The sequence below is a fragment of the Ranitomeya imitator genome, chromosome 1, assembly GCF_032444005.1.
Source record: "Ranitomeya imitator isolate aRanImi1 chromosome 1, aRanImi1.pri, whole genome shotgun sequence".
NCBI lineage: Eukaryota > Metazoa > Chordata > Amphibia > Anura > Dendrobatidae > Ranitomeya > Ranitomeya imitator.
In genome coordinates, this window is record NC_091282.1 from 6654076 (window position 1) to 6679202 (window position 25127).

Below are 25127 nucleotides of genomic sequence, written 5' to 3' on the forward strand. Positions count from 1 at the left end.
CGATCAAGAAGGGCTGCTGAGAGTCGGTGGTCGTCTTCAAGAAGCTGAGGTAGAAGTTTCAGAGAAGCACCCGGTGATAATTCCTGGACGTCATCACGTAACGACCCTGCTGATTCAACACCATCATGTCTTGGTGAGACACCAAGGCCGTTTGTTCACTGAAGGAAACCTAAGGGCAGCTGGACTATGGATAGTTGGAGCTAAGAGAAGAGTGAGCAAACTCATCTTTGACTGTGTTACGTGTCGCAAACTCCGGGGCACATTCCAAAATCCGAAGATGGCCAATCTTCCACCCGACAGACTCAGTTCTGAACCTCCCTTCACCAACGTTGGACTAGATGTATTCGGTCCTTGGTCTGTGGCTACACGACGGACTAGAAAAATACTTACGGAAGCAAAGTGTTGGGCGGTTCTATTCACGTGTCTGTCCGTCAGAGCCGTTCATATCGAAGTAATCGAATCGATGGACACATCAAGTTTTATAAACGCACTTCGACGCTTCATCGCAATCAGAGGACCTGTGAAGCATATTCGTTCTGACCGAGGTACGAATTTCGTCGGAGCAGCAAGAGAACTCCAAATCCCTTCCAATCTGGACATCGATAATGTGGAAAGGTATCTAGGTGAGCAAGGATGTACCTGGACCTTCAATCCACCACACTCTTCGCACATGGGAGGTGCGTGGGAAAGGATGATAGGGATAGCATGCAGAATATTAGACTCTATCTTCTTGCAAGCTAACACCAGACCTACACAAGAGAGTTTATCCACGTTCTTGGCAGAGGTCTCAGCCATCATGAATGCCAGGCCACTGACAGCACTTTCTAGTGATTCCGGAGATCCATCCATCCTTACTCCTGCAATGTTACTCACACAGAAAACCTGTGTCCCGAAAGCTCCACTCGGAGAATTCAATGACAAAGACCTCTACAGACGACAATGGAGGCAGGTACAAAGCGTGTCCAACGTCTTCTGGAATAGATGGAGGAAACAGTATCTTTCCACTCTGCAAAGCAGGACAAAGTGGCAGAAAGATCGCCCAAACATTCAATCTGGCGATGTTGTACTCGTCAAAGACAGTCAGTCACATCGGAACGAGTGGCCACTCGGCCTAGTCATTAAGACCCTGCCCAGTAAAGATGGGAAAGTGCTCAAAGTAGAGGTCAGAGTGTGCAAGCTTGGAGAAAACAAACTGTTCCTCAGACCCGTTACTGAGCTTGTATTATTATTTTCCCCAAAAGAACCTAATTGTGGCATCTGTTGACGCCAAGCGGGGAGTGTTCTGCCCATCTTAATGTGCAGAGTTAATTATCATGTTATTCAAGTTGTGGCCACTGGAGGTCATCAGTTGCCTACTTTTCATGTTGTTTACCAACCTTTCCCTCCTAAGAGCAATGTCTTATGGGTTAGTTCCGCCCACATTCTTCTTGTGAAGACAAGCTTCAGTAGCCATTTTTCCTCAGATCTGCAGAGAGGCACACGTGCTCCTGTCTCGCTTACTTTCTTACCCCTGTCCTAACGGATCTCGGTACGTTTATAAAAATTTAATGCATCTTATGTTTGTGTTAGTATTTAAGCCTTATGCAGCTCCTATAGTCAGATATAGTTAGGCAGATGTGCTTTGCAGCTTGCAGTTAGGTTAATGTGTACTCTGCATTTAGATAGATGCATTCTTGTATAAAATAGGGCAGTGCTGTTAGAATTACTGTGTAATGCACTCTGTATAATTCTTGCTGTAATGTCCCAGTTATTTATGTGATTGCACCCTGTATGTGCATATACTGAAATGCTGTTATTCTTTACAGTTTTTCACCAGTCATCCACTATGATCAGTCATTCACTATGATTATTCACTGAACATCCACCTTGTACATCAACATCATTCACTATTTGATCATCTACTATGAATACTGTCCACCATTGTTGTTCAACGTTATAGTTTTGGTTATCATCACCCTAATAAATAAGACTTAAGCATCAACACAGTCTGTTTACTGGGATGTGGATGAAGGTTTAGCCGTATGTTGGAATCCACACAGCATCCTACGTGGAGGAAGGCAGAACAAGCACCCTTACCTCAACAAAGAGACTAAAGCAGCATCCTCACCCCAACTACAAGAGCAGCACCCTCACCCCAACAAATAGACCAGAGCAGCACCGTCACCTCAACAACAAGGCCAGAGTAGCACCCTAACCCCAACAACAAGACCAGAAGCAGCACCCTCAACCCAACAAGACCAGAGCAGGACCCTCACCCCAACAATAAGACCAGAAGCAGCACCCTCACTTCAACAACAAGACCAGAAGCAGCACCCTCACTTCAACAAATAGACCAGAGCAGGACCCTCACCCCAACCACAAGTGTTGTGAATTCTGTTGTCGGGCTCCCTCCTGTAGTCATGAATGGTACTTCGGCTGGTTCTATCCATGGACTTCATCTGGTGGCTGTGGGTGTTTCTGAGTTTCCTTCCACAGGTGACGAGGTTAATTCGTTAGCTGGCTACTCTATTTAACTCCACTTAGATCTTTGCTCCATGCCACCTGTCAATGTTACAGTATTGGTCTAGTTCACTCCTGGATCGTTCTTGTGACCTGTCTTCCCAGCAGAAGCTAAGTGCCTGCTTGTTTTTCTCTGGTTTGCTATTTTTCTGTCCAGCTTGCTATTTTGATTGTTGTCTTGCTTGCTGGAAGCTCTGGGACTCAGAGGGAGCGCCTCCGCACCGTGAGTCGGTGCGCAGGGTCTTTTTGCGCCCTCTGCGTGGTCTTTTTTTAGGTTTTTGTGCTGACCGCAAAGCTACCTTTCCTATCCCCAGTCTGTTCAGTAAGTCGGGCCTCACTTTGCTAAATCTATTTCATCTCTGTGTTTGTATTTTCATCTTTACTCACAGTCACTATATGTGGGGGGCTGCCTTTTCCTTTGGGGAATTTCTCTGAGGCAAGGTAGGCTTTATTTTTCTATCTTCAGGGCTAGCTAGTTTCTTAGGCTGTGCCGAGTTGCATAGGGAGCGTTAGGAGCAATCCACGGCTATTTCTAGTGTGTGCGATAGGATTAGGGATTGCGGTCAGCAGAGTTCCCACGTCCCAGAGCTCGTCCTATATTATCAGTAACTATCAGGTCATTCCGTGTGCTCTTAACCACCAGGTCCATTATTGTCCTGACCACCAGGTCATAACACACAAGACCAGAGCAGCACCCTCACCCCAACAACAAGACCAGAAGCAGCACCCTCACTTCAACAACAAGACCAGAGCAGCACCCTCACCTCAACAAATAGACCAGAGCAGCATCCTCACCCCAACAACAAGACCAGAGCAGCACCCTCACCCCAACAAATAGACCAGAGCAGCACCATCACCTGAACAACAAGGCCAGAGTAGCACCCTCACCCCAACAACAAGACCAGAAGCAGCACCCTCACCTTAGCACCGATTAATGATAGAAGTGGGACAAATACATTTTCAACATGGGCTTCGGTCGAACTATCTGCTAGTACGTTTTTTAGGTTCCAGAACCAGCACCATTGAGAAACGGGTTACTACAGAACTAGGTCACCCAGCTACCCCATGCCTATACTTAAATGAATCCCTATGTCATGCTGAGCATAACGGCACAGGTGTCATCTTTATGCGAGGTTGACACAGTAAGTTATGCGTAAAATTGGCATTTCATCTTCTAAGTAAAGGGGAGGTTCCAGCCCCTAAGTGATGTCACCACAGGGGGAATGCCTGGGCTTGAGGCTAGGAAATATCTATGTGAAGCAGGAGGCTTCAGTAGCTTTGTGTCCGGGGACCTGCTGCTATATAGATGTGACATGCATCTAAATGTGTGCATCCTCCATAGCGCATGGTTTGCCATGATCTGAAATGATATGAGAGAAATGTACCGTAAGTGTTATTTTCCAACTTTAATCCTTTTTTTATTTGTAATTGTATTGTACATATGATTTGTATTCCTTATAATATCTTTTTATACTTTGTAAACACTGCCTACCTTTTTTTGGAGTAAAATATAAAAATTACTAGCTTGTCTCTCCATGCTCTAAACGAACTGTTGCGTCCTCTGAAGTGAATTACGCTACTGATTTGGGTTGGCTCCGGACCCGTTAATACTTGAAAAATTGGAGCTGGTGGCAGCATACTTTGTCCTGTGCAATCGGGTATCTTTGCAGCGACTAGCGGCGTTGATAATTATTGTTCCCGCCTGTGTGGGAGTAGTTATATTGCCCTTGCTGCAGCGTGCCCAATAGCCAGTACATAGCAGGCAGCCTTTCTGGTGACTAATTACCCTAGGTGCAGTACCCTGACTGACCCAAAGGTAAGGGGGGGGGCCAGAGAGCTGCAAGTTCCAAATCATAACTGGGAAGTGGGATATAGATAAATCCTCTTCAGAAGGAAGAGGAACCTGTACAATGGGGATCCCTGCCTCTATGCCACACTCCAACCACTAGAACCTGCACAATGGGGATCCCTGCCTCTACGCCACACTCCAACCACTAGAACCTGTACAATGGGGATCCCTGCCTCTACGCCACACTCCAACCACTAGAACCTGTACAATGGGATCCCTGCCTTTGCGACACACTCCAACCACTAGAACCTGTACAATGGGGATTCCTGCCTCTACGACACTCCAACCATTAGAACCTGTACAATGGGGATCCCTGCCTCTACGACACACTCCAACCACTAGAACCTGTACAATGGGGACCCCTGCCTCTATGACACACTCCAACCACTAGAACCTGTGCAATGGGGATCCCTGTGTCTACGCCACACTCCAACCACTAGAACCTGTACAATGGGGATCCCTGCCTCTTCGCCACACTCCAACCACTAGAACCTGTACAATGGGGATCCCAGTATCTACGCCACACTCCAGCCACTAGAACCTGTACAATGGGGATCCCTGCCTCTACGTCACATTCCAACCACTAGAACCTGCACAATAGGAATCCCTGCCTCTATGCCACACTCCAACCACTAGAACCTGTACAATGGGGATCCCTGCCTCTATGACACACTCCAACCACTAGAACCTGTACAATGGAGGTACTTGCCTCTATGACACACTCCAACCACTAGAACCTGTACAATTGGGATCCCTGCCTCTACGCCACACTCCAACCACTAGAACCTATACAATGGGGATCCCTGCTTCTATGACACACTCCAACCACTAAAACCTGCACAATGGGGATCTCTGCCTCTACGACACACTTGAACCACTAGAACCTGTACAATGGGGATCCCTGCCTCTACGCCACACTATAACCACTAGAACCTGTACAATGGGGATCCCTGCCTCTACGACATACTCGAACCACTAGAACTTGCACAATGGGATCCCTCGAACCACTAGATCCCTGCCTCTACGCCACACTCCAACCACTAGAACCTGTACAATTGGGATCTCTGCCTCTACGCCACACTCCAACCACTAGAACCTGTACAATGGGGATCCCTGCCTCTACGCCACACTCCACCACTAGAATCTGTACAATGGGGATCCCTGTCTCTACGCCACACTCCAACCACTAGAACCTGTACAATGGGGATCCCTGCCTCTACGGCACACTCCAACCACTAGAACCTGTACAATGGGGATCCCTGCCTCTACGCCACACTCCAACCACTAGAATCTGTACTATGGGGATCCCTGCCTCTACGACACACTCCAACCACTAGAGCCCATACACCAATTCTCATGTCTGAAGTCCGGCAGACACATTAGGTGCTGCAGATTGTATTTGCGGTTATTATACCTTCCATGTGCAACTGAGCTTTATATACAGTGTAATAATGAAGGGAGTAGTAAGGAGAGAAGCAGGAGGTCAACAGTGGCATTTTATGTGTAAGTCTTGAAGATATGAGAGAATCGTATCCAGTGCTGAAAATTCAGCTGTAAAAGTATATGCTAATGATGATGCCAGTGCACTGGGGAGGCCAATGCCGGGTGAGGACACCAGTCTTTTCCATTTCTTTGACTGGTGCATCTCTCCTCTACATGGTTGACAGCTCTGCTCTCCAGTGGCCAAAAGCAGAAAGTAAAAAAATGCAGAACTGTTGGTCGATGAATTAGAGGAGAGATATTTAGACCCCTGACGCACTCGTCCTCCATCTCCTCGTCCCCAGAAGATGTTTAGAACAAGATTTCTCTGCACTTTGTGGCCACAGGTTTAAGGCCTCATTCAGACGTGTTTTTCACATTCATGTTCTACCTATGTTTTTGTTATGGCTGGCAATCAGGCAACACAGCGTGCAGTAATCAGCGCACATACAGAGATCTGGCAATAACCCAAAACAATAGGACGAGCTCTGAGACGTGGAATCTCTGTAGACTGCAGTACCTGATCTATCCTCACACAACTGGAAGCAGCAGTGGATTGCGCCTATCAACTACCTATGCAACTCGGCACTGCCTGAGGAGCTGACTAGCCTGAAGATAGAAATACAAGCCTGACTTACCTCAGAGAAATACCCCAAAGGAATAGGCAGCCCCCACATATAATGACTGTTAGCAAGATGAAAAGACAAACGTAGGAATGAAATAGATTCAGCAAAGTGAGGCCCAATATTCTAGACAGAGCGAGGATAGCAAAGAGAACTATGCAGTCTACAAAAAACCCTAAAACGAAAACCACGCAAAGGGGCAAAAAGACCCACCGTGCCGAACTAACAGCACGGCGGTGCACCCCTTTGCTTCTCAGAGCTTCCAGCAAAAGATAATAACAAGCTGAACAGAAAAAACAGAAAACAAACTAGAAGCACTTATCTAGCAGAGCAGCAGGCCCAAGGAAAGATGCAGTAGCTCAGATCCAACACTGGAACATTGACAAGGAGCAAGGAAGACAGACTCAGGTGGAGCTAAATAGCAAGGCAGCCAACGAGCTCACCAAAACACCTGAGGGAGGAAGCCCAGAGACTGCAATACCACTTGTGACCACAGAAGTGAACTCAGCCACAGAATTCACAACAGTACCCCCCCCTTGAGGAGGGGTCACCGAACCCTCACCAGAACCCCCAGGCCGACCAGGATGAGCCACATGAAAGGCACGAACAAGATCTGGGGCATGGACATCAGAGGCAAAAACCCAGGAATTATCTTCCTGAGCATAACCCTTCCATTTGACCAGATACTGGAGTTTCCGTCTAGAGACACGAGAATCCAAAATCTTCTCCACAATATACTCCAATTCCCCCTCCACCAAAACAGGGGCAGGAGGCTCCACAGATGGAACCATAGGTGCCACGTATCTCCTCAACAACGACCTATGGAATACATTATGTATGGAAAAGGAGTCTGGGAGGGTCAGACGAAAAGACACCGGATTGAGAATCTCAGAAATCCTATACGGACCAATAAAACGAGGTTTAAATTTAGGAGAGGAAACCTTCATAGGTATATGACGAGAAGATAACCAAACCAGATCCCCAACACGAAGTCGGGGTCCCACACGGCGTCTGCGATTAGCGAAAAGCTGAGCCTTCTCCTGGGACAAGGTCAAATTGTCCACTACCTGAGTCCAGATCTGCTGCAACCTGTCCACCACATAATCCACACCAGGACAGTCCGAAGACTCAACCTGTCCTGAAGAGAAACGAGGATGGAACCCAGAATTGCAGAAAAATGGAGAGACCAAGGTAGCCGAGCTGGCCCGATTATTAAGGGCGAACTCAGCCAACGGCAAAAATGACACCCAATCATCCTGGTCAGCGGAAACAAAACATCTCAGATATGTTTCCAAGGTCTGATTGGTTCGTTCGGTCTGGCCATTAGTCTGAGGATGGAAGGCCGAGGAAAAAGATAGGTCAATGCCCATCCTACCACAAAAGGCTCGCCAGAACCTCGAGACAAACTGGGAACCTCTGTCAGAAACAATATTCTCAGGAATGCCATGTAAACGAACCACATGCTGGAAGAACAAAGGCACCAAATCAGAGGAGGAAGGCAATTTAACCAAGGGCACCAGATGGACCATTTTAGAAAAGCGATCACAGACCACCCAAATGACAGACATCTTTTGAGAAACGGGAAGGTCAGAAATGAAATCCATCGAAATATGTGTCCAAGGCCTCTTCGGGACCGGCAAGGGCAAAAGCAACCCACTGGCACGTGAACAGCAGGGCTTAGCCCTAGCACAAATTCCACAGGACTGCACAAAAGCACGCACATCCCGTGACAGAGATGGCCACCAGAAGGATCTAGCAACCAACTCCCTGGTACCAAAGATTCCTGGATGACCGGCCAGCACCGAACAATGAAGTTCAGAGATAACTTTACTAGTCCACCTATCAGGGACGAACAGTTTCTCGGCCGGACAACGATCAGGTTTATTAGCCTGAAATTTCTGCAACACTCTCCGCAAATCAGGGGAGATGGCAGACACAATGACTCCTTCCTTGAGGATACTCGCCGGCTCAGATAACCCCGGAGAGTCGGGCACAAAACTCCTAGACAGAGCATCCGCCTTCACATTTTTAGAGCCCGGAAGGTATGAAATCACAAAATCAAAACGAGCAAAAAATAACGACCAACGGGCCTGTCTAGGATTCAAGCGCTTGGCAGACTCAAGATAAGTAAGGTTCTTATGATCAGTCAAAACCACCACGCGATGCTTAGCACCCTCAAGCCAATGACGCCACTCCTCGAATGCCCACTTCATGGCCAGCAACTCTCGGTTGCCCACATCATAATTACGCTCAGCAGCAGAAAATTTCCTGGAAAAGAAAGCACATGGTTTGAACACTGAGCAACCAGAACCTCTCTGTGACAAAACCGCCCCTGCTCCAATCTCAGAAGCATCAACCTCGACCTGGAACGGAAGAGAAACATCAGGTTGACACAACACAGGGGCACAGCAAAAACGACGCTTCAACTCCTGAAAAGCTTCCACGGCAGCAGAAGACCAATTAACCAAATCAGCACCCTTCTTGGTCAAATCGGTCAATGGTCTGGCAATGCTAGAAAAATTACAGATGAAGCGACGATAAAAATTAGCAAAGCCCAGGAATTTCTGCAAACTTTTTAGAGATGTCGGCTGAGTCCAATCCTGGATGGCCTGAACCTTAACCGGATCCATCTCGATAGTAGAAGGGGAAAAGATGAACCCCAAAAATGAAACTTTCTGCACACCGAAGAGACACTTTGATCCCTTCACGAACAAGGAATTAGCACGCAGTACCTGGAAAACCATTCTGACTTGCTTCACATGAGACTCCCAATCATCTGAGAAGATCAAAATGTCATCCAAGTAAACAATCAAGAATTTATCCAGATACTCACGGAAAATGTCATGCATAAAAGACTGAAAAACAGATGGAGCATTGGCAAGTCCGAACGGCATCACCAGATACTCAAAATGACCCTCGGGCGTATTAAATGCCGTTTTCCATTCATCTCCCTGCCTGATTCTCACCAGATTATACGCACCACGAAGATCAATCTTAGTAAACCAACTAGCCCCCTTAATCCGAGCAAACAAGTCAGAAATCAATGGCAAGGGATACTGAAACTTAACAGTGATCTTATTAAGAAGGCGGTAATCAATACACGGTCTTAGCGAACCATCCTTCTTGGCTACAAAAAAGAACCCTGCTCCCAATGGTGACGACGATGGGCGAATATGTCCCTTCTCCAGGGACTCCTTCACATAACTGCGCATAGCGGTGTGTTCAGGTACGGACAAATTAAATAAACGACCCTTAGGGAATTTACTACCAGGAATCAAATCGATAGCACAATCACAATTCCTATGCGGAGGAAGGGCATCAGACTTGGACTCTTCAAATACATCCTGAAAGTCCGACAAGAACTCTGGGATGTCAGAAGGAATGGATGACGAAATAGACAAAAATGGAACATCACCATGTACTCCCTGACAACCCCAGCTGGTTACCGACATAGAGTTCCAATCCAATACTGGATTATGGGTTTGTAGCCATGGCAACCCCAACACGACCACATCATGCAAATTATGCAGTACCAAAAAGCGAATAACTTCCTGATGTGCAGGAGCCATGCACATGGTCAGCTGGGCCCAGTACTGAGGCTTATTCTTGGCCAGAGGTGTAGCATCAATTCCTCTCAACGGAATAGGACACCGCAAAGGCTCCAAGAAAAATCCACAACGTTTAGCATAATCCAAATCCATCAGATTCAGGGCAGCGCCTGAATCCACAAACGCCATGACAGAATATGATGACAAAGAGCACATTAAGGTAATGGACAAAAGGAATTTGGACTGTACAGTACCAATAACGGCAGAGCTATCGAACCGCCTAGTGCGTTTAGGACAATTAGAAATAGCATGAGTAGAATCACCACAATAGAAACACAGTCTGTTCAGACGTCTGTGTTCGTGCCGTTCTACTTTAGTCATAGTCCTGTCGCACTGCATAGGCTCAGGCTTACTCTCAGACAATACCGCCAGATGGTGCACAGATTTACGCTCGCGCAAGCGACGACCGATCTGAATGGCCAAGGACATAGACTCATTCAAACCAGCAGGCATAGGAAATCCCACCATTACATCCTTAAGAGCTTCAGAGAGACCCTTTCTGAACAAAGCCGCTAGTGCAGATTCATTCCACAGAGTGAGTACTGACCATTTTCTAAATTTCTGACAATATACTTCTACATCATCCTGACCCTGGCATAAAGCCAGCAGATTTTTCTCAGCTTGATCCACTGAATTAGGCTCATCGTAAAGCAATCCCAGCGCCTGGAAAAATGCATCAACATTACTCAATGCAGAATCTCCTGGTGCAAGAGAAAACGCCCAGTCCTGTGGGTCGCCGCGCAAAAAAGAAATAATAATCAAAACCTGTTGAATAGGATTACCAGAAGAATGAGGTTTCAAGGCCAAAAATAGCTTACAATTATTTCTGAAGCTCAGGAACTTAGTTCTGTCACCAAAAAACAAATCAGGAATCGGAATTCTTGGTTCTAGCATCGATTTCTGATCAATAGTATCTTGAATCTTTTGTACATTTACAACGAGATTATCCATTGAGGAGCACAGAGCCTGAATATCCATGTCCACAGCTGTGTCCTGAAGCACTCTAATGTCTAGGGGAAAAAAAAGACTGAAGACAGAGCTAAGAAAAAAAAATGATGTCAGGATTTCTTTTTTCCCTCTATTGGGAATCATTGGTGTGGCTCCTTGTACTGTTATGGCTGGCAATCAGGCAACACAGCGTGCAGTAATCAGCGCACATACAGAGATCTGGCAATAACCAAAAACAATAGGACGAGCTCTGAGACGTGGAATCTCTGTAGACTGCAGTACCTGATCTATCCTCACACAACTGGAAGCAGCAGTGGATTGCGCCTATCAACTACCTATGCAACTCGGCACTGCCTGAGGAGCTGACTAGCCTGAAGATAGAAATACAAGCCTGACTTACCTCAGAGAAATACCCCAAAGGAATAGGCAGCCCCCACATATAATGACTGTTAGCAAGATGAAAAGACAAACGTAGGAATGAAATAGATTCAGCAAAGTGAGGCCCGATATTCTAGACAGAGCGAGGATAGCAAAGAGAACTATGCAGTCTACAAAAAACCCTAAAACGAAAACCACGCAAAGGGGCAAAAAGACCCACCGTGCCGAACTAACAGCACGGCGGTGCACCCCTTTGCTTCTCAGAGCTTCCAGCAAAAGATAATAACAAGCTGGACAGAAAAAACAGAAAACAAACTAGAAGCACTTATCTAGCAGAGCAGCAGGCCCAAGGAAAGATGCAGTAGCTCAGATCCAACACTGGAACATTGACAAGGAGCAAGGAAGACAGACTCAGGTGGAGCTAAATAGCAAGGCAGCCAACGAGCTCACCAAAACACCTGAGGGAGGAAGCCCAGAGACTGCAATACCACTTGTGACCACAGAAGTGAACTCAGCCACAGAATTCACAACAGTTTTTCCACGAGAGAGCACATAACTATTATATTCTTGGATTTATTATATTTTATGGCGATTTTCTGAGTTTTTTTGCAGAGCAGGTGTTTGATTTTTTTATCACCATCATGGATAAAAGTCAACTATACAAGTCTTCAACAATGACCGAGAACACACAGGCGGCATCAGTGCATGATCCGTGTTCTGTGTGATTAACTTTGCAATGTGCAGGAGAAGCTTTGTAACATATTTATTAATCCATAAGTGGAAACCACCGATTAAACAGATGGTAAAAACGGAATAAACACTGATGCAAGTTGGAACCAAAAGGCATAAAGTTGCTGATATAACGTTGCTCCGCTTTACAGGGACGCTTTTTTTCAGCTGACACATTGTGCACCGTGATTTCCTAACTGGTCTGAAAACTTCATGCTGGTTTCATGACACATTAGACTTGCTTGTCGACCTGGGCCAATCAAAGTCTCGGGTGCCAAAGTCCAGAGCCAAGTTCAATTATTTTACAGATGTAGAGAAGAAATCTGCCAGGATTCTGTTCTTGTTTTGTGTCTCATTTTCAGATGACTCTTAGTTTCTCAGAGGAAGCACATGGTACACCGCATTTCCACATGCCTCATCCACCGCCAGCTGAGGTGGCCTCCTCTTATACCACATGCTCCTCTTGGCTGGCACTTTCTACCTGTAGTGTGAACATAGAAATGGATATTTTTAATCCATATTGAAATATACAGAATGCATTCAGACCAGGACAGAGCAGCATTGCTGGTCATACATTTACGGACAGACAATGCTCATAGTGACACAATCCTGAGAGCTGTTTACTTTATTGTCTGAAGGTTTTTACCTCACAAATAGTCCTGTGTTTATTGTTTGTTATTGTAAAACATGGAGGTTTATTTAACCTCTGTGTACTGTGCACGTATTTTATCTTAGGAGCTTTTACATTGTGTGGGTTTATTGCCCATTGTCTGAGGTTTGCCTGTATCTCTGATTTATCTTATCCCAAAAGCTGGCCACTATAGGTCGAGGTTGAACCAGAGTTACACAGTGTAAATCACTATATAAAGCCAGAGAAACATGACTAGGAGAGAAGCCGAACGTTTTGTACCTGTACTTATACGTGTACAGTGTTGTGATACCTGCATAAGTGGAGACGCCCGTGCAGTGTTGTGAATTTCCCAGGAGTTCTCTGTCTTGGTGCATGCTTCTCTGATATTCCAGACAGATGATTTTTAACATGCTCCTTGGTGATGATGTGAGTATATGTACAGTTGTGCACAGTTTACATACCCTGGCAGGATTTTTGCTTTCTTGGCCTTTTTTTCAGAGGATATGAATGATAACATCAAAACTTTTTCTCCATCCATGGTTAGTGGTTGGGTGAAGCCATTTACTGTCCGACTACTGTGTTTTCTCTTTTTAAATTATAATGACAACCCAAAACATTTAAATTACCCTGATCGAAAGTTCACATACCCTGGTGATTTGGGCCTGATAACATGCACAGACGTTGACACAAATGGGTGTGAATGGTTACTAAAGGTAACATCCTCACCTGTGACCTGTTTGCTTGTAATCAGTGTGTGTGCATAAAAGCTGAGTGAGTTTCTGGGATCCAGACAGACTCTTGCATCTTTCATCCAGCCACTAACGTTTCTGGATTGTGAGTCATGGAGAAAGCAAAAGAATTGTCAACGGATCTACGGGAAAAGGTAGTTGAACTGTATAAAACAGGAAAGGGATGCAAAAAGATATCCAAGAATTGATCATACCAGTCAGCAGCGTTCAAGCTGTGATTAACAAATGGAATATCAGGGGCTCTGTAAAAACAAAACCATGGTCAGGTAGACCAACAAAAATGTCGTCCACAGCTGCTAGGAAAATTGTTCAAGATGCAAAGAAAAACCCACAAATAACATCGGCTGCAATACTGGACTCTCTGAAAACTAGCGTTGTGGCTGTTTCAGGATGCACGATAAGGATGCACTTGGAGAAAAATGGGCTACATGGTCGAGTCGCCAGAAGAAAGCCATTACTACGCAAATACCACAAAGTATATAGCCTACAATACGCAAAACAGCACAGAGACAAGCCTCAAAACTTCTGGATTAAGGTAATTTGGAGTGATGAGACCAAAATTGAACTTTTTGGCCACAACCATAAACGTTACATTTGGAGAGAGGTCAACAAGGTCTTAGATGAAAGGAACACCATTCCTACTGTAAAGCACAGAGGTGGATAGCTGATGTTTTAGGGATGTGTGAGCTACAAAGGCACAGGAAACTTGGTCAAAGTTGAAGGAAAGATGAATGCAGCACGTTATCAGCAAATACTGGAGGCAAATTTGCAATCATCAGTACAGAAGCTGCGCATGGAACGTACTTGGACAATCCAACATGACAACGATCCAAAGCACAAGGCAAAGTCAACCTGTCATTGTCTACAGAAGAACAAAGTGAAGTTTCTGGAGTGGCCATCTCAGTCTCCTGACCTCAATATCATTGAGCCACTTTGGGGAGATCTCAAGCGTGCAGTTCACGCCAGACAGCCCAGGAATTTACAGGAACTAGAGGCTTTTTGTCAAGAAGAGTGGGCAGCTTTAGCATCTGAGAAAATAAAGAACCTCATCCACAACCACCACAAAAGACTTCAAGCTGTCATTGATATTAGAGGGGGCAATTCACGGTATTAAGAAATGGGGTATGTGAACTTTTGATCAGGGACATTTGGATGTTTTGGGTTGTCATTATGATTTAAAAAGAGAAAACAGAGTAGTTTGACAATAAATGGCTTCACACAACCACTAACCAAGAGTATAAAAATTTTTTTTTGCGTTATCATCGATATTCTCTGAAAAAAAGGCCAAGAAAGCAAAAATTCTGCCTGGGTATGTAAACTTTTGAACACAACTGTACTTAATCTTTATATGTATTTAACCTTTGTACTGTAAAATATACAAAAGTGTGCGCAATCATATTATTCCCTAAATTTTGTACATTGAAATAAAATTGCATTATATCACATGTAGTAGCCTTCTTTAAAGCTGTATCCAAACATTAGTGTTAAAAACTTGGCAATACACTACCCCACAAAAAAATATATCAGCATTTTTCAGCTTGTTTTTCACAGATCCGGAGAAGCTCCATGGAGCAGGACTCTGTCATTAACTTCAGGCCAATTTTCACACAGAAATCTGAGTTTTCTTCCTGGATAGTTCTGAGAAAAAAGAAACATTTCAAAAGAATAATAAAATGTTCATAACTTGTAAAAACTATGAAGTGTTTGCTTGAAAATTATCAGCTTATCACTAGGAGTAGCTCCCTGTATACATGACAAGATCCTGTCTGTAGCTATCGCTGTGCTTAGTTGCTACACTATGTTACACTTATTTGATGACTATTTACCTAACCTCTGTAGTAAAACTAGTTTGGATATCCTGAACTAATGTCATTGTTTTGATAATGATAAGTTTGAGGAACTAATTCTGTTTGGAATGCATATGGTTATAGAGATGCCACCACTATATCGTATTTACAGAGTTTAAACAGTTCTGAACTGGACACCTGTAATTAGTTTGAATGCACAATTGATTTTGACATTTACATATTGGTATGATATTGGACCCCATCGCGGTTCCCCTCCACTGTAAATGAAAACTCATTGCAGAACAAAAAATTAAAAATAGTGGAGCTCAATCTCCAGCAAGGACAAAATAAATGCGCTTTGTTGTCCGCAATGGTTGAATAAAATTATTATTTATTATTATTAATGTAGCAGCATTGCAGTTAGATTAGATGCACACTAGAAGGCACTCTTAGAGTTTGTCAGGACATATCAGTATCTGTGGACAATAGCAGTAACTTTTCTCAGTACTGAGAATGAGCTGGGCTGGATCTTGGTATAGATGATGTGGTCGTGTGTTTACAGGTCCTATATTCTAGCATATAGCCCTCAAAAAATATTAATCAGACATACAAGCATATATAAATAATGCTTTATTTGGACACAATAACCAACACATCATCACCATAAAAATTCATTGTTAGAAAATAGAGACTTTATTAAAGCTAATAATAAAGGAATAAAAAATAAATGATAAAAAAAATATACATGTATATTTTTATCCATAATAAAATAATTCCTATGTATGTGCAGGGCAGGGCATGTCCAACTGATTGGTGATCAGTAAAATAATAATTAAATATCAAATAAATAGTGGTGATCTGTGCAACAAAAATTAAACTAAAAAGGAATTACCTTTATATATGAAATAATGTGCAAATAAGTAAAAAAAAAATCAAAAGACTGTGTCTATAAATCTTTCATAATCTAATAAAATTGATTAGGAATATAAAAGTGCACGTGCTTATAAATGTAATAAAAAAAATTTCATGAGCAAAATCAATGTGCAAAAAAATGGTGCGTATATGATTAATCAAAAAGTGAACATCATTAATAAAGCATCAAATGTGCAAAAAACAATTAATACAACACCAATGGAAGAATAATAACAATAGCCAGTCCTTTAAGAAAAATCTATTTTTTGTGTACACGAGAAAACCACCATACCAACCAGTGTGAAGACGCCACTGCCCCTGCACACACCACTCTGTCACGATTCCCCTGACCGCTGTCACCAATGGGTCAGGATTCACACCGTGACCGTCACCCCTACGTCACGGATTGAGGTGACTTTAGGCCAACAGACGGCTATCACATGTGCAGGGGGGCTTATCTTAGTTATCCCTCCACTCCACGATGTGATGAAAAAACACACACAAGGCTATTGACCTCTTGCTTACAGCAGGGGCTTATTCTAGGTATCCCACTGCTTTCAATATACCACAAACTGCAGGGATTTATGTATATCCCGCTTACAGTTCCACTTAACACTTGCAGCTCTCTGGTGCCCCCCTTACTTTCAGGTCAGATTAGGTACTGCACCCTGGGTAATTAGTCGCCAGAAAGGCTGCCTGCTATGTACTGGCTATTGGGCACGCTGCAGCGACGCGATAACTACTCCCACTCAGGCAGGAACAATAATTATCAAACCCGCAGTTGCTTCAGCATAATCCAACAGTCAGCGCACTTTCGCTGCCACCAGCTTCGATTAAACGGGTCCGAAGCTAACCCAACACAACAGTAACAGTAGCGTTTTCCCTTCAGAAGACTTAGGGTACGGTTTTTAGAGCATGGAGAACTAACATAATAGTATATCCCATTAAAAATTAGGCAGTGCGTTATCAAAAATATTTTATAAAAAAGTTACAAATGAGACAATTGCAAATATGTACATGGGTAATTATAACATAAAGGGAATAAAAGAGAAAAGATAACACTCACATGTTAAAAGCATTGCAGGCAACCCAGGCTAGTGCAGTTTCCATACATCCCAGTCCATGGGATGTACTCAACTCTTCCAGGACAATAGGACAAAAAGTCCAGAAGAAGAAATCAAGCAGAACAGACAGCTGGGGAGCCTGCCACAAACTTAATACCTTAAGGCTTTGACATCACAGAAGGGCTGGCTTATCCAGACCCTCCTCTCTCTACATTCTGCCTAAACTTTAAACTATTTTCTCTGATTTCTATAACTTCACTACAAAACATGTCAGAGTCCTAACATACTCCTCATTCATCTCGGATTAACGTGAGCATTCTAATGAGATCAAATATGTCCTATCTGGGATACATATTTACAGAGAAATCCCTACTTCTTTACCAGATGGAGTTAGAAGCCCGAGTTTCATGGGATGTCTAGATACACCGAGTGAGACTACGAATATATATTTTCATGTTCCTAGCTTAAATCGTTTCCCTAATATCTAACAAAAACTAAACAAAGAATCTTTCATGGATTCTTGAAGTTTCTACTTCACTGATAGCTGAACAAGAGCTTACACAGGAAATGCCGGTCGTAAATTCCGTTCGGCCATAAAACTTCCCCAAGTGCACTCTCTGAGAAGGAAAGCCAGGAATTGGCAGCTACAAACTGTTACTCCAGAAGGGGGGCTTAGCCCACGCAGGCTAGCAAGAGAACTACTTATGATATTTCATACCATATCGTGACACACTCCGACGCAAGTTTCGCTTCCGCTTTGTAAGGAAGCCCTGACGTGTTAATATTCATTGACTATATAATTTAAAACATTTCTGCTATTTTTGTTTTCTGTATAGGATCTTGCCTATATTCTAGCAGCCAGATACCATAAGTATTATTGTAGTTATTATTATGGTTCCCCCTAATTTTAATAGCCAGCAAAGGCTAAGTAGACAACTGCAGGCTGATATTTATAGGCTGGGAAGGGTCCATGGATCTTTTCCCCTACCAAACAGCAGCCCTCAGCCGTCCCAGAAATGGCGCATCCATGAGATGCGCCAATTCTGGTGCTTAGCCTCAGCTCTTCCTGCTTGCGCTGGTGCATTGGCAAGTGGGGTAGTGCACCCCATCTACCAGGAGGAGCCCATTGCCCTCACTGGTGAAGAAGCTAGGTTGATATCAGGTGTGGTGGAAGAGATGGAAGAGAAAAAATGTTGGGAGCACCACAACAGAAAGGAGCTGCGGTGTCCTGAGAGAAGAGCCATGGCCAGCCCGATGATGTGCAGCCCGATCCAACACTTCACTTCATCCTGGGGATATGAATTCATCTGGGAGTCAGGGACTGGCAAAAAGGCTTATATATATGCCAGGTAAATAACCTTTGAAGTCCTCTACGGGAGCGGGACCGGTTGGCTTTTTTAATATAATTAAGGCCCAAGATAAATTATGCTGTAGCTGTTACCATGATCTCCTCTGAAGAGGAATGGCGGGAGAATGTGGCTCAGAGGATTGTGCCACTGTAGCTCAGGTGGTTGCCACGAGAGAGGAAGTCCCCATGTACCTGAGGGCGTGACCTCCTACCAATGAGACTGTAGCAGCAGTAGCGGGGTCACAGGAATGGGTGACACCGAGCCCACCAAGCTAATTGTCTACCGAAGGAAGAAGTAGAAGAGGCAGTGGACAGCTCCCCTCCAGTGGAACATTGGGTAATACCTTTATATATGTCCTGGGCCACATAGAAGCTTAGTATGCAGGAGTGAAGAAGGTCCTTTCTGTTTTTGTGATAGCTGAAGTTTGGTTGTGCTAGTCGCACCTAAAGAATTTGTGTGAGACTGTTCTATGTCCCCAAGGGCAAGAGACCCCGAATGCACCGAGAGAGCAAAGTACTGCAGTGCGCAGGCGCCGGGAGAGTTCAGAGAGGCCCGGCGTCTACACACCGCAGTACTTTATGCTGCCGTCAAGAGGACAGACTAAGTACGCCTGTGCAGGAGCCGCGGCAGGAAGCAAAGAAGAGGGCATCATCGTATGAAGATGGGAGGCGCCAGACCTGGACCGCGATGCCCATTAGACCGGACCAAACTGGGACCGCCCCTGGGTGAGTGCAAAATAACTTGTTTTTCTTAACTTTCAGGATACATCGGGAGCTTATCTACATCATTACAGAATACTGTAGATATGCCCCTGATGGCGGTGGCCACAGTTTATGTACGAAATATCAGGTGACAGGTTCCCTTTAAGCCAAAGGACTGTGTCCAGTTTTGGGCACCGGTGCTCAGGAAGGATATAATGGAACTAGAGTATAAAGGAGGGCAACAAAATTAATAAAGGGGATGGGAGAACTACAATACCCAGATAGATTAGCGAAATTAGGATTATTTAGTCTAGAAAAAAGACGACTGAGGGGCGATCTAATAACCATGTATAAGTATATAAGGGGACAATACAAATATCTCGCTGAGGATCTGTTTATACCAAGGAAGGTGACGGGTACAAGGGGGCATTCTTTGCGTCTGGAGGAGAGAAGGTTTTTCCACCAACATAGAAGAGGATTCTTTACTGTTAGGGCAGTGAGAATCTGGAATTGCTTGCCTGAGGAGGTGGTGATGGCGAACTCAGTCGAGGGGTTCAAGAGAGGCCTGGATGTCTTCCTGGAGCAGAACAATATTGTATCATACAATTATTAGGTTCTGTAGAAGGACGTAGATCTGTGGATTTATTATTATTATTATTATTATTTATTTATATAGCACCATTGATTCCATGGTGCTGTACATGAGAAGGGGTTACATACAAGTTACAAATATCACATACAGTAAACAAACTAACAATTACAGACTGATACAGAGGGGCGAGGACCCTGCCCTTGCGGGCTTACATTCTACAGGATTATGGGGAAGGAGACAGTAGGTTGAGGGTTGCAGGAGCTCCGGTGTTGGTGAGGCGGTAGCTCCGGTGTTGGTGAGGCGGTAGCTCCGGTGTTGGTGAGGAGGTAGCTCCGGTGTTGGTGAGGCGGTAGCTCCGGTGTTGGTGAGGCGGTAGCTCCGGTGTTGGTGAGGCGGTAGCTTCGATAGTGATGAGGCAGCAGCGGGGTCAGTGCAGGCTGTAGGCTTTCCTGAAGAGATGAGTTTTCAGGTTCCGTCTGAAGGATCCGACTGTGGTTGATAGTCGGACGTGTTGGGGCAGAGAGTTCCAGAGGATGGGGGATATTCGGGAGATTATGATGGAATATAGGCTGAACTGGATGGACAAATGTCTTTTTTCGGCCTTGCTGTGTTATTATGTTACTATGTTAAAATAATAATATGAGTAATGAAACATGCTCTCTATATATGCTGCTAGTTTGAAAATCTTACCCACACCTCCCTCATAAAGGGAAATTCGACATAATACCTCTGTTAGCATACGCCATATACTGCTCACATACGCACCACACCAGCAGGTGGGCCAAACAAAATCTGTCTGACGGTGAAACCCCTGCCTCTTCCCCTGTGTTCCGTCCTTGCTAATCTGCTGTCCAGGAAGGAGATGCTGAGGCCTCCTGTCCACAACCTGCAGCTGCACAGACACAACCGTCAGCACCCACGTCCAGTTCATTGTCCCAGCGCAGCGTTCAGTTGTCCCTTGTCAGCATATACAGTATATCTGTTCACAAATTGGGGCATACATATTTGTTAGCACTTTACATATTCCGGTGCTGGACAAACACCATTGCTGACTTTTCCAGGAGACTTGTGTCTCTTTATTAAACTGTCGCTTCCCTTAAATTTTGTAAATTTGGGTCTTAAGAAATGATGGTGGGGTATTGAACAGTTTCTGTATATCTTAAGCAGGTCTAAGAGACTGGGTTAATATGCTCCACAGACCTATTCAGGCTGAAGCCTTCCACATATTGGAACATGGTCATTGCCGCGCTGAGGCCTCTCGGCATTTCACCTAGCATTTCATTTTCCACCGTGAATACCGTGGAGAAGAAGGTGTTTAATATGTTAGCTTTTTCCTCGTCATCTACAACCATTCTTTCCTCACTATTTTTTAAGGGGCCTACATTTTCAGTTTTTATTCTTTTACTATTGATATAGTTGAAGAACAGTTTGGGATTAGTTTTACTCTCCTTAGCAATGTGCTTCTCTGTTTCCTTTTTGGCAGCTTTAATTAGTTTTTTAGATAAAGTATTTTTCTCCCTATAGTTTTTTAGAGCTTCAATGGTGCCATCCTGCTTTAGTAGTGCAAATGCTTTCTTTTTACTGTTAATTGCCTGTCTTACTTCTTTGTTTAGCCACATTGGGTTTTACACTGCCTATTTAGGATGCTCTCACAGATTTTCAATAGCAGGAGTCTGCTACAGACTCAGTCTGCTGCAATTCATCTTTTAACTTCCATCTTTTAAATTACATCTTTTTAATTATGATTCTGAATTAGACTGAATTCTAGAATGCATTTGGCTACTTATCACTACTACAATATTATCATCATCTGCACCATCTAATCGAGCTGTTCTCCTCTTCCCACAGGTATGCACTGACTTTACCCAGCTCTCCCTGGCTCCTGGATGTCTCTGTGTATTGCATTGACTTTTCTATGCTTCCCCTGGATCTGAGTGTCTTGGTGCAGCACATATAATCCTTTTAGTATGCTTTCTCACCTATGAGCTTGTTTCCATGACCTGTTTTGATGTATCTCATTGTGTGATCCTGGCATCTCTTTGAGTGGTCAGTCTTACCCCTCCCTCACTTTATAACCTTTGCTTAACTCTCTACATCTGGTCTCCCATACCCAGCCACCCCCTCATTCACACCTGATTGCCCTTAACTGGGGATATATTCACATGCAGGAGTCTGCTATAGACTCAGTCTGCTGCATTTCATCTTTTAACTTCCATCTTTTTAATTATGATTTTGAATTAGACTGAATTGGACTGGAATTGACTGGAAGGTAACAGACTACTAACCACTACAATGTTTTGGTTTCTTTTCTCTTTCACCCCCATACTACTTTCCTTCTTACAATCTCCTGCAATCCCTCCTCCTAGTAAGGAACTAGTCATTTCTTCCTCCATCCTCCCCAGCCATCTCACCTTCTCCTCAGAACTGTTCCTCCACATACAATCCTTTTTATCCAGACACACACGGTCGCATCATGTCCTATCCTGCTCCCACCTTCTAATGATCTGTCTGTTACTCCTCATTGCTGGTGACATATCCCCAAATCCCGGCCCTCCCCTACTCATCCCCACACTCGTTTCTAACCCCCTGCCACAATCCTCCGCACGTTTTCCCAACCACGACAACCTCATACCCATTCATCCAGCCCCCACTCCCCCGCTCCCCCTACTTGGAGCACTATGGAACGCACGCTCCATCTGCAACAAACTGCCATTTATCCACGACCTCTTCATCACCAACAAACTCTCCTTCCTCGGCCTCACCGAAACCTGGCTCACCCCCTCTGACTCGGCCTCTCCAGCTGCGCTCTCCTATGGCGGATTCCACCTCTCTCACACCCCTCGTCCCAGCAACAAACGCGGTGGAGGAGTTGGCTTGCTCCTGTCCGACACCTGCTCCTTCACTCCAATCCCGCTACCACCCTCCGCTACTCTTCCCTCGTTTGAGGTGCACTCTGTCCGCATCTATTCCCCCTCCAACCTCCAGCTGGCTGTCATCTACCGCCCCCCAGAACTAGCCATCTCCACCTTTCTCGACCACTTCACCACCTGGCTACTTCATTTCCTCTCTGTCGACATCCCCACTATCATCATGGGTGATTTCAATGTCCCCATTGACACTTTCACCTCAGCTACCTCTAAACTTCTATCATTGACTGCCTCCTTTGGCCTCACTCAATGGTCCTCTGAGGCCACTCACAAAGATGGCCACACGCTGGACCTCATCTTCACCCGCCTCTGCTCCCTTACTAACCTCACTAACACACCCCTCCCCCTGTCTGACCACAACCTACTGACATTCTCGTCCCTCTCCTCTCCTAGTGTGCAACCCCCACTCCACAAACTCACTCACCCTCGCAGAAATCTCAAACATCTCAACTTACAATCACTCTCTGAGTCCCTTCTCCCTCTCACAGACATAGCCTCCCTTCATGACACAGATGCTGCTGCCACTTTTTATAACACCACAATAACAACAACACTCGATTCGGCCGCCCCACTCATGCATAGTAAAACTCGTACAATTAACAGGCAGCCCTGGCTGACTAGCCTGACCAAAGAAATGAGACGGGCTTCCAGGATTGCTGAGCGGAGATGGAAGAGATCCCACTCTGCCGACCACTTCACTGCATACAAGCAGTCCCTCGCCAGCTTCAAGTCTGCGCTCACTGCCGCAAAGCAAACTTACTTCTCATCTCTCATATCCTCCCTGTCCCACAACCCTAAACAGCTTTTCAACACTTTCAATTCTCTTCTCTGTCCCCCTGCACCCCCTCCCTCCCCTCTCATTTCTGCTGATGACTTCGCCTCTTTCTTTAAACAGAACATCGATACGATCAGAGAAAGCTTTGGCCCACAGCGCCCAATGTCCCTCTTAGCTGCTCAACCCTGCTCCTCAAAAACCAGCTTCTCCACCATGACAGAAGATCAGCTCTCCACCCTCCTGTCAAGATCACACCTCACCACCTGCACGCTTGACCCGCTCCCATCCCACCTCATCCATAACCTTTCCACGGTCTTCATCCCAACCCTAACGCACCTCTTCAACCTCTCGCTCACAACAGGTGTCTTCCCCTCATCCTTCAAGCATGCCAAGATCACACCCATCCTCAAAAAGCCCTCCCTCGACCCATCCTCTGTGTCTAGCTATCGCCCAATATCTCTTCTCCCTTATGCCTCCAAACTGCTGGAGCAACACGTCCATCTTGAACTGTCCTCCCACTTCTCCTCCTGCTCCCTCTTTGATCGGTTACAATCTGGCTTCTGTTCCCATCATTCAACTGAAACTGCCCTAACTAAAGTCACCAATTACCTACTAACTGCCAGGAGCAAGCGACACTACTCTGTCCTCCATCTCCTGGACCTGTCTTCTGCCTTTGACACTGTAGACCACTCCCTTTTGCTACATATCCTCTCATCTCTTGGCATCACAGACTTGGCCCTATCCTTGATCTCGTCATATCTGACAGACCGAACATTCAGTGTCTCCCTCCCCCACACCACCTCCTCACTTCGCCCCTTGTCAGTCGGTGTTCCTCAAGGCTCTGTTCTAGGACCCCTACTCTTCTCCATCTACACTTTCGGCCTGGGACAGCTCATAGAATCCCACGGTATGCAGTACCATCTCTACGCCGATGACACGCAGATCTACCTATCCGGACCTGACCTGATCTCCTTACTTACCAAAATCCCACAATGTCTGTCTGCCATTTCAGCCTTCTTTTCTGCTCGCTTTCTACAACTGAACATGGACAAAACAGAATTCATCATCTTTCCCCCATCTCACTCTACCCCTCCACCAGACCTATCCATCAATGTCAATGGCGGATCACTTTCCCCAGTCCCACACACTCGGTGCCTCAGGGTGATCTTCGACTCTGCCCTCTCTTTCAAGCCACATATCCAAGCCCTTGCCTCCTCCTGCCATCTCAAACTCAAAATTATTTCCCGGATCCGTGCTTTGCTTGACTGCAACATCGCAAAAACGCTAGTGCATGCCCTTATAATCTCCCGCCTCGACTACTGCAACCTCCTACTCTCTGGACTCCCCTCTAGCACTCTGGCCCCACTCCAGTCCATCCTACACTCTGCTGCCCGACTAATCCACCTGTCCCCCCGCTATTCCCCAGTCTCTCCCTATGTCAAGCCCTTCACTGGCTCCCCATTGCCCAGAGACTCTACTACAAAACCCTAACCATGACGTACAAAGCCATCCACAACCTGTCTCCTC

The 25127-nt window shown here is 45.2% G+C and overlaps 1 protein-coding gene across 1 annotated transcript in view; it reads right to left on the bottom strand.

Moving 5' to 3' along the window:
- Positions 1 to 12131: 12131 nt before the first annotated feature.
- Positions 12132 to 25127, bottom strand: part of LOC138657567 (natural killer cells antigen CD94-like) — an 86962-nt gene continuing 73966 nt past the window's right edge. Inside the window, exons 6-7 of the mRNA XM_069745330.1 lie at positions 15001 to 15131; positions 12132 to 12594 (exon numbers count right to left, since the gene is read on the bottom strand). Coding sequence (XP_069601431.1) covers positions 15017 to 15131 — 115 coding nt within the window. The 3' untranslated portion in view covers positions 12132 to 12594; positions 15001 to 15016. The remainder of the gene's footprint in view (positions 12595 to 15000; positions 15132 to 25127) is intronic.